Raw genomic sequence first — 10847 nt, forward strand, 5'->3', positions numbered from 1 at the left:
GAGTCCTCTTCCTGTATCACCCCCCACACTTCCTGTCTGCATGTGGTCCCCTGCTTTGCTAGTACAGTAGTTGCTTTTAGATGCATTACAGGTGGCTACCACAACAACAACCACCTTTGTCCGGTCGTTTTAACCGCCTTATCACTTTCGGTCAACATGTCTGTATCTTGGTTCTGGGCTCCTTTTGGGTTTCGGTCTTTCTCAATTTCCTCGTTTTTTTGACTGTGATAGCCAGCTGCTCCGCGCAGCAACAAAGAGGCAGTGTTTGCGTGGTGTGTTTATATGGTACACCTTGTTAACAAGGGACCTTCCGTCGAGCCAACAAAATCAAGTGTTGGAACGCGGCCGTGTCCTGTCTCTCCCTGGGCCTGAGTTTCACACAGCGTTCCAGGACTCATTGGCTGGACTCGGAAAGGAAATATAAAATACTCCTCTTAACATCCTCTGGATCTACCGTGTGTTCAGGTTGTATGGTTGACCAATGGCTTTGGACTAAATAGGCTTATAAAAGTAAATATGACACGTTTACACTGAACCAGCCCGCCATTGAGGACCAGATATGTACCTACCTACACTACCTTCATGCCCAAGCCACAAATAAGGGAAGCCTGTATTTTTCTATTTTTATGTTGAAGTAGTGTATTGTAAGTATTTACAAACAGCTTCTTAAAGTAACAACCTTCCTTTGGTGTCAGACACTTGAGGGTCATTTTGCTAAACATTTTTTTGGGGAGAATAACAGGGCAATGTTTTATAACGAAAGCGGATCATATGAAATTGGCCACTTTTGATGAAAGACCTAAACCTGTTCTACTCCATATCTAAATTAGCTCTGTCAAACGTGAAGCCACTACCATGCAGAATATACTCTAACGTTACACATGGTTTATCTGGTGGTCTGATCTTCCCTCGTGTCTGTCATCTTGTAGCCAAGTTCAAAGACATATGTCCCGGTGGGATGGGCTACACTGTACTGCCCAAGCCGCCCGTCAACAAACCCCTCATCACCTACCAGGAACCTGTGGTCACGCCCCGGCCACGCCCACTGCCCACGCCCGAGAAACCAGTGGAAGCCTTCGGGGAACCAGACAAGCCAATACCAGGTGAGGCTGAACCGTGGTCTAGCAGAGCTCCAACTAGAGATGTACAGTTGGTATTTTGAAGAGGGGCGTACAAAAATGGATTATTGTGAAAGTCATCATGCTTGTCGATGCTTCTGAGATTTTTCTCAGATCCTTATTAATATAGATCCTTCTTAATAAGTTCATTAATGAGAATTAAGTGTTGATTTCATCCGACCTGGAGAAGTCAGGGAAGATCTGTGATTCTCCAACAGCACTAAAAGGAAAAGCTAGAAGGGACATGAACTTGCAGCAGGGCCCGGAGCGATTTTCTCCGACCGCTCCTCCATTCAGGGCCCTGGAGGATGGCTGTGGAAGTCTAATCTACAGTGAACATGCAGTTCAAAGGAAAGGCCTCGGCCAGAGATGATGAGAGACACAATGAGTCGTTTCTCCGGGGTGTGTCAGGAAGGAGCTGAATGTAAATCGGGATGTCGCTGTCACGTTGGCCTTGCCGCTGAGATTAATTCAGAAACTCCCAGTGTGATTATAAGGTAGCTGGCGGTAGCGGGCCACTAATTGCCTTAGTTATTTTTCGCACGAGTTTGATGGATGACACCGTGTCAGTCTGCTGATAACATAGGAGCGATCTGCATTTAATCAATAACAGCCCTAAGGGGAACCCTTTCAGTATAACATGTCCCCCTGTTGTAGTTCACTACAAAGATGAGGGTGTTCATGTCACCTCATTTAATGATTCATTCATATCATCATGTCAATGAAAGATAAGCATTTGTAAGGCCCATGGTGGTCCTCCTCCAAACTTCTACACAACTATGCTCACTACCGTAGATACTTAGACACGGAAGGCACACAGGAAAGACAAAGTAAAAACCTATCGGGAGTAACGAGTTGTGTGTGTGTGTGTGTTAACTCTGTACACATACATGTCTGTACATCCGTGTGTGTGTGTGTGTGTGTGTCTGTGTTTGTGTGTGTGTGTTTGTGCACATATGTTTGCCTGTGGGTGTTTATATGCATGCATGTAGTCCGGTGTTGTGTGTGTGTGTGTGTCTGTGTCAGTGTCGGTGTGTGTGCCCCACGGGGTACGGCTCCTCTTATGGGTTATAACTCCGGGCATGCTTGGCAGCCGGTGGGCAGAGAGGAAGGCTGGCAGAGTGTCTGTCCCAACCCCTGGTCCCAAACGGCCGCTAAGCTGCCGTGGAACAACGAGTAATGGAGGGGTAGGGTACCGTGGAGGACGGAGGAGACAGGGAACTGACAGACAGTCCCTTACCCAGGCTGTGTAGCCTGGGTAACACAGCCTGTTGGACACCACCCGGAGCCTAATGTGGCTCTCGTCACCAGGACAGGTTGGCACCTCTTCCAAGCGAGCTGAGAGCCAGAGATGCGGTAGATGTGCAGCGGTGGAGGTGGGCTTTAGGGATAATAACATCATCTGTAAAAAAAATTCTTGGTTGTTTATCTGGTGACCGAAAAATCATTGGATATTAAAGATGTTATCAGGCTAAAAGAGGTAATAACTTGATGATTTAATGAAACCACAGCTACAGCAGGAAACACCGTTTTCTGACATCACTGAAGTGACAACATCTGTGGTGTTAAAATCGGACCTTCGACCTGTGTTGCAACAGACATGCAAGTCGATTCATGTGCTTGGTAACTTTTCACTTTTGTCCTCCTGATAATGCTCAGAAGAAACAGAAGCTATTTCAATCTTACTGAACCATCGTACGTTATTACATGATATGTCTCTCCCTTTATATAAATATTAATATAAACTTGTTTCCTTTCTTTCTATTTGGTTAGTAGCTACACCTACAGATGATCAGGTAGGATGTCATTCAAATGCCCTTTTCCATTTATTAATGTTTTAGAACTTGTGCATGCACGAAAATGTGCGCGCTACCAGCCAATGATGGCATCATCTCTGCATGAGATCAGCAGTCTGACAGCATGACCATGGGCAGTATAACAAGCTACGTGCTATGTCAAATGAGCCTCTCGGACTATACCTGCTTCACGGCGCCTCTACATCGACAAAATCTAACTTGGATACCAGAGTGCAACACTCCCTGCTTCCACTGAAAAACCTGATGTAACTTATTTTACAAAATGGCATTCAATTCATATCTATTGCTTTCTTGCTGATTTCATCAACAACATCCAAGGTTCCCGCTCAACAACTTTCAAACTTTTCCTCTGATTCACCAAGGAAATCAGTCTTGCTTTGTTATCAGATATTTTTTTTATTATTTCATCCCGCTTTTCTTTTTCAAATTCTACCTAGCTGCCATGCTAGCTTAACGCTAATAAGCTTATCTCTACGCGACGTTTCGCATGGCGTCATCAGTGCCACTCATTGCCGAAGCTCCTAAGGGTTATGGCCCTTGTATGTTACACATAGCGTCGTTCACGTCAACGTTCTGACCTGTTGCTCTTCTCTGGGTTCATGTTGTTGTGTGTCTTCTTGTTGTTGAAGAAGCTGCTAACCGGGGTTAGTGATAGGACATTAGTTGACCCCATCCAACCTCAGCTCTCGCCTGGTGTGTTCACTGTCAAGATGGAGACTGCCTACCCAGGTGTCCTTCTAACTCCTCTCCTCTACAGACATTAATTAATTGTTTACTGTATCAGTCATAAATACATGAACATCGTCTGCATATACAACCAAAAAAAATTGAATTCAATCAGAATTTGTACAAATTACGTAATTTAATTATTCTTTGTTTTCCCCCCCGTGGGTTCTAATTGTCACAAGTCACGTTGGGTATCATCATGTGGTTAAATGTCTTTGAAAGTTTATAAATGAAATATTTACAGTTGATCCTTTGTGTAATTATCTGTTCTGCCAATCTTTCCCGGGTCTCTTCCATTCTGGTTCCTTCGACTCCCACAGAGGTGTATGAGAGGAGTTCTCCCCCTGCCCCGGTGGAGCTGCTGCCCTCCAACGCAGGACAGGACATCGCTCCTACGCAGTCAGCAGGTGAGAGAAAGACCTGGTCCTCCTCCTATAGAGCCGTCTTGTTTGTCTTCCCCGGTCCTTCATAACAGGTATAAGGCCCATGATCAGTGTGTGTGTTTAGCACCAGTGCTAGGTTTGGACTGATAGCTAGTTGGATTTAGAGGTCTTGCTCTGCTGTCTCTACACTTAGCGTCATAGACGAGTAGTGTAGCCTGTGGAATTATGCCGGGTTGTTTTTACAAGCTGTTGGCTTCCCTTCTAAACGTATTTTGGTGTCAATAACATAAATCGTAGTAGTCCTTATGGCGGTAGTCCATTAGGCCAATGTTGGTCAATGGGATGCTTCAAAGAAAAACAAAAAAAAAGCTTTGATCTGACAAATAAAACAGTGGGAGCTTGTATCCATGGCTGTAATTGGTGATGGCTTGCGAGGTCAGAATTGAAAATATCTATACTCTGATCCTGGTGAAAAAAGGAGAGACAGTCGAGAGAAATAGGGCCAAAAAAAGAGAGCAGGGCATAGACACAGCAGGGAGAGGGAGCGGGTGAAAGGGAGAGAGCGAGAGAGAAGGAAGTGCAAGAGAGCTGTGATGGAAGGACCTTTGCTACCATAGTTGGGCAGACTGACAAAACCACAGTGGATATTTGGTAATTCTTGCTCGGCGAATGTCCATAACCTCAGGCTGCTTTCAGTGTGTGGTTGTGTGTGTGTGTGTGTGTGTGGTTGTGTGTGTCCGTGTGTGTGCTTTTGTGTGTGTGCGGTTGTTGGAGTTATTTTATTTTTTTAAAACCCAAACCTTAAAACATTTATTTCTTTCTATTATTGAATTTCAAGAAAGAGAAACTCTGATTTCATTGAAAGTTTGCACAGGAAGATAAGTGCTGAATTACTACTACTATTTATTATTATTATAACTTTACTTCTAGTACTACTTCTGTTCAGTCACTTAGCATTGATTTTGCCCCAAGAGACTCATGTCACATTTCATTAAGAAGCAGGTAGGGGGTTACGGGCCATCTTGCTCATTGATGACATTGGGGTTGACTCCCACCTTTCAACTGGGAGTCAACACCCTTACCACTAGACAATCCTGCACCTCTGAATTTTCTTTCTAAGTTCATGGAGCTTCGAAAGATAATGTGGTAAAAAAAAAAAAAAGATATGAGATTTTTTGGCAGGAAGCCCCACTAAATCAGTGGGTCCTTAAACCATGCATTGATTGAATTGAATGACCATTGTTTTGTGGTCCAGAGGTGAACGAGTGCGTGGTGAGCCCTCGTATCTGCGGCAAGGGCATCTGCTACAACCTGGTGGAAGGCTACACCTGCCACTGCGACGAGGGCCACCGCCTGGACACCACCCGCACCACCTGCGTAGGTAAGTTGGTCGCGCCGAAACCTCACTCATTCACCTGCCAGATCAATACATGATGTTCCTCCCCACGTGAAGTGGTGGAGGGATGATTTTGTCCAGCATGTGATATAATTGGGGGTCTTTTTGACCAGTCCCAAACCACACCTGTGTAAAATTGGAGGCCCAAAGGTGAAATTGGTTTTGAAGTCATATTTGTACTGCTGGAAAATCTAAATATTTTTTATTGAGATTGTGGGTTATTTGTTTCTGTGTTTGTGAATGTACTTCCAGATATAGATGAGTGCGTGGAGAATCCCTCTCTGTGCTCCAGGGGGCGCTGTAGGAACACACCTGGCAGCTTCCTGTGTGTCTGCCAATCAGGCTTCACCACCGACGAGGAGGGCACTGCTTGCATCGGTACACAAACACACAAACAAACAAACATACATACAAAAAGCTGCTAGACACCATGTGATTCATACTAAACTATTTTAGTGGCGATCGGCGGGACCATTAATGTCCAAGACAGTGTGTTGACGTGCAATAGGAACACCTCCCCCCCAACCCCCCAACGCCCCTTCGCTCCCTACACACAGCCAGAGAATCGTCAGTGGAGGGGAGGCATGAGAACATTGGATTATTTCTCCAGGAACCACGAGACAAAATATCTATTTGTAGCATTGACAGATAAAATAACAAGGTTTTATGTATGATTTCCCTGGTTATCTGTTTCCACTTTTATCAGATTTATATTCAGGCGTGTATGCTGGGATGTTATCTATTATTAAGACTAGCGGCCCATCATGCCAAGGTGAGGGGGGCGGAATATTCGATATGTTATGAAATATTGAAACCACATCGCTGCTCCAGCAGGTCGACAAAAAAAGCCAACCAAACTAAACTTTAGGGGCAGCAGGCTTTTTTTAACCTTTGACCCCCGCCTGCGCTTCGCATCAGGAAAGAGAGAACTCTGCCGTAAAACAGTTTGTAAAATACAAACAGCCAACAATAATTCCCAGAAATCACTTTGTGTCCCATGTGTTTCACATCTGGAATGAGATGAATGCTTTTCACTTATCACTCCGGTCATTCCAGTAAACTTTTGCAATGTCCGGGCGTTCCAGACTGATGTGTAATCTCTGCGGTGTAGAAATCTAAACTAGTGCTCATAAAACCGTAAATGAGGTTCACTCCTATAGTTTACTCTATATCACTCCTTGTCCCAACACGAAAGATAAAATAAGGATAAAACTATGTAGAGTAGAGAGTAGAGTAGAGAATATATCCATCTACACAATAAGAGTGAAATGTTTCAAAATGTTTTTTGTTTTTTTTAGTCATGTAGATGTAAGTGTTCACCCATCAGTATTTGTAGCTTTCTCTGTAAGCACAAGGTATGACAGTGTGTGACCCGTCTTTATTCAGACTTGGACGAGTGCCAGACGCCCAGCCTGTGTCCGGACGGGGAGACCTGCTTCAACACCCAAGGTTCCTTCTTCTGCCGGGGCTGTGAGCGAGGGTTCAGACTCACCTCCACTGGAGCCTGTACAGGTACTGCACCAGAGCCATCCCATTATCACACTTAGTCAGGAGCCTGACAAATACAGTTCAACAGTATCAATTTTATTATTATTTGTACTAATTATATTATAATAGTTATAATAATATAATTAATAGTAGTGGAAGATGTAGGGGAAGTCTGGCTACCAATGTAATTTATAGTTATTGATATACTACTACTTCAATTACGATTATTAGAAGCAGTAATAGAAGTAAGATTGTTGTATTGGAATATCTCTTTCTGACTGGTTTCTGACTGGTTGGCACCTATTTGTTATAATCATTAACTTGGTTCTGGTTTATGTTTTGTTTAGTTTAGGGTATAGTTTCGTGTTTTTTCAGTGTAAGTGTAAGTATTAACTTTAGTGCTTAGCTAAGTTAAAGGACAATTTCACCGGTGGAGACATGAATCTGTATTAAAATTGGGTAATATATTTAGTCGAATAGTAACATACATTTCTAATTAGGTGACTTCTTGACCGAGAAAAAGCAGACAGTGACTTTTTGGCGCTTGTGGATTGAAGACGACAATCAGCGTTCACTCCCTGAGGGATGTAACATAACAGCCAATCAGCATTCACTCCCTGAGGGACGTGACATAACAGCCAATCAGCGTTCACTCCCTGCAGTCCAGAGGGAACTGCAGCATGGAGGATAAGTTATTGTTGCTGTTTACGGACTCCCGGAGCTCTATATTTAAATAATATAATATTTTTTTAGGTATCTATATAATATAATATTATATCACGGCCAAAAGATGTGTGCACCTCCAGATGATATTATGAATTAAAGACTGCGTCGGGTTCTCAGACGTCTGGTACTTCCACGACAAGTAAAGACTCGTAGTGGGGGTTATCTCGGCCAGAGTCCTGCACGGGTTGGGGTACCCGACGGGTGACCCGCACAATTTGGATGAAACGGGTGAAAAAGAATACTGTGGCGGACAACAGCACGGGTCGGTCTCGAGGTTTACGATTGCGAGCGAGACTTCTCCGGTGCTGGATATGTTTTTCAGGAGCGGAGGAGTCAACTAAAACCGTCAACAGTGGATAATGGGCTCTTTTTGCACAGCAACCATCCCGGTGTTCCATCTAATGTTTTCCTTCGGGTGCGGGTCCATACCGTAGCGCAAATTCACAACGGTGTACTCTCTATACCGTTTATACCATACACCCCTAAGTCCCACCCACTGGCACTGATCTGTAATGTGCTTGTAGTTTTTTAGAGCCCCCCCTACACTTCCTGCCTTAAATTACGCAAAGATCGTAATTTTACGTCATTTAAGTGTGTTAGAGGTACGTAGATATGGATCTCTCCCGTCTCAGGGGAAGAAAAAATATGACTGTGTTTCTAACGATACACAGCATAATGCAAATCGGTGAAGTGTCCCATTAAGTGTTGAGGTTAGTATTGTTTCTTGTTTAGCGTAGTGGTTAGTTTCTTGTTGTTTCTTGTTTAGATCAGTGTTTTGGTAAGTGTTTACTTTGGTGTTTAGCTTAGTGTTACGATGAGTGTGGTGGCTTTAGGTTCACTTAAGAATTTTCCAAAATCACTCAAGCATAGCAAAAAAACTACGTATACCCGCTTGAACAGCACTTTTAGCAGGGAACACTATGAGCTGTCTTATTACAGCCTGTTACACAAGCTGGAGTAAATAACATCAGCGTGTTTGACACAGCCTTCCCCCCCTGTTTCCTCACCAGATATTGACGAGTGTGTGAACCGGACAATCTGTCCGTCGGGGATCTGCTTCAACATGCAGGGATCCTACAGGTGTGGCACCTGCCAGCCCGGCCTCCACGGCCGGGGGGGGCAGTGCGAGGGTAGGTGGCCCCAGCAGTGTTTTTGTGTGTGTGTGTGTGTGTGTGTGTGTGTGTGTGTGTGTGTGTGTGTGTCTTCTCTGATGTCTTTCAGTAGTAAGGATCAATTTATATTACACATGGGGTGAAGTGGAGGAGGAGGATGATCAGTGGGAGAGGAGAGGAGTGAGAGGAAGAGGAGGAGGAGGGAGGAGAGGGAGTGGAGGAGGTTGGAGGACAATGAGGAGGAGAGGAGTGCGAGGGTGAAGAGGACGAGAGATGGAGGAGAAGGGGGATGAAGAGGGTGGAGTGGGGAGGAGAGAGGAGGGAGAAGAGGGAGGCGGAGCAGGGCAAAGCCACACTAGGGTGGTGGCGAGCGGATGATGGTGGTGACAAGAGGAAGTAGTTAGGCCAGGCGTCGTGGCCCACACCGCCGTTTATAGGAGCAGCTAACCACTCCTGCAGATGTGGAGGATGACAGGGGCGGACCCAAAGAAATCACACTTTCTTAGGGTGTGTGTGTGTGTGTGTGTGTGTGTGTGTGCGTGTTCATGCATGTCTGACCCTTGTGTCAAGAATTATTCCAGATGCCTGCTCGTACCGGGCATACGTCTTGTAAATATGACCAATTATTTCCCGGCTCTGCTCAAAATACTTCCCTTCCTGTTGTTGACCACATAATCTAACCGATTGCTTCCTCTGTGCCATCCTCATCCTCTCACTCACACAAATACACACACACACACACACACACACACACACACACACACACACACACACACACACACACACACACACACACACACACACACACACACACACACACACACACACACACACACAGATATCAACGAGTGTCTGGACCACCGGACATGCTCCAACGGTGTCTGTACCAACTCTGAGGGTTCCTTCTCCTGCTCCTGCTTCGAGGGCTTCCAGAGTGTCCAGGGGAAATCCTGCCAAGGTTGGTCTTCCTCTCACCCAGTGACTGTTCAAACCTCCTCAGCAGGTTCCAGGTGAGGTCCACACAAAGCTTCCAAGAAGTTTACCATTTAAGACGTTTCTGAGGTTCTATGATGAGAAGGTGTCTCTAACCTGATATTCTTCATGAGGCAAATGTTGAAAGTCCTCCACCTTCTACATGATTCTGAGGTTCTTCCTCCTCTTCTCCAGACGTAGATGAGTACCAGAATGAGAAGGTGTTTCTAACCTTTAAAGTGAAGACGGTACTTCGTGATTTCGATGTTCCTTAACTCAGCATAGGGAATATTGTTCCGAGTTTTTGCCATACTAATAGATGTCTCTAAGGTTCTCATCGCCCCTAGATGCTTCTAAGGCTCTCCTTTGACGTTCTCCAGATGTGGATGAGTGCCAGGACGAGAGGGTGTGCACCAGGGGTCATTGCCGGAACACCCAGGGCTCCTTCATCTGTAGCTGTGACGCTGGCTTCACAACCTCACCCACTGGGGACAACTGTGATGGTGCGTCCCACGCAAACGCACACACACACAGGCGTCCATGCACATGCACGCATGCACACGCACGCATGCACACGCATGCAGGGCCTATGCACGCGCACACAACTGTGGATTCAGGTGCGCACGCATGCCTACGCACACACCGAGGTAAACACCCACGCACACATTCAAGGCAGCGCTTTCGTCGCGTGTTGAGCAAGGTGCATGATTTATATAATTCAACACATGTATCCCGATGGCGTTTGTGACATCACCGCTCCCCCCCGTCGCCCCGTCTGTCTGTGGGCCAGATGTGGAAGTCGGTTACCGATTCACAAGACGACACACGCACTTGTGGTTTTATTGCGTCCATTAAACTTTCGACAGCACACATTGTTTGTAATTACGAAACTTAATTCGCCCAGCGGCTTCAACACCGGGCCATGAACAGGATCCCTGCCCCGCCGCAAAATAAAGCCACCGCTATGTGTTGCCACGCTTTACGTGTTGCCGTGGCGCTACGTGTTGCCATGGCGCTTCCTGTTGCCGTGGCGCTACCTGTTACTGTGGCTCTGTGTTGATGTATGGGTGTGGGTGTTTGTTACTGTGTGCATGTGGGTGTTGCTGTTT

At 45.6% G+C, this 10847-nt stretch overlaps 1 protein-coding gene across 6 annotated transcripts in view; it reads left to right on the top strand.

Moving 5' to 3' along the window:
* Nucleotides 1-10847, top strand: part of ltbp1 (latent transforming growth factor beta binding protein 1) — a 74561-nt gene that overhangs the window by 50539 nt on the left and 13175 nt on the right. For 2 of the 6 annotated variants that reach the window (XM_030379008.1, XM_030379013.1), the window contains 10 exons: nt 930-1103; nt 2892-2914; nt 3565-3664; nt 3982-4068; nt 5300-5425; nt 5693-5818; nt 6827-6952; nt 8665-8784; nt 9605-9724; nt 10119-10241. In XM_030379008.1, coding sequence (XP_030234868.1) covers nt 930-1103; nt 2892-2914; nt 3565-3664; nt 3982-4068; nt 5300-5425; nt 5693-5818; nt 6827-6952; nt 8665-8784; nt 9605-9724; nt 10119-10241 — 1125 coding nt within the window. The remainder of the gene's footprint in view (nt 1-929; nt 1104-2891; nt 2915-3564; nt 3665-3981; nt 4069-5299; nt 5426-5692; nt 5819-6826; nt 6953-8664; nt 8785-9604; nt 9725-10118; nt 10242-10847) is intronic. The other 4 variants (XM_030379010.1, XM_030379009.1, XM_030379011.1 and 1 more) reach the window with 4 other exon arrangements.

Source organism: Gadus morhua, chromosome 15 (genome assembly GCF_902167405.1).
Source record: "Gadus morhua chromosome 15, gadMor3.0, whole genome shotgun sequence".
In the NCBI taxonomy this organism is placed as follows: Eukaryota; Metazoa; Chordata; class Actinopteri; order Gadiformes; family Gadidae; genus Gadus; species Gadus morhua.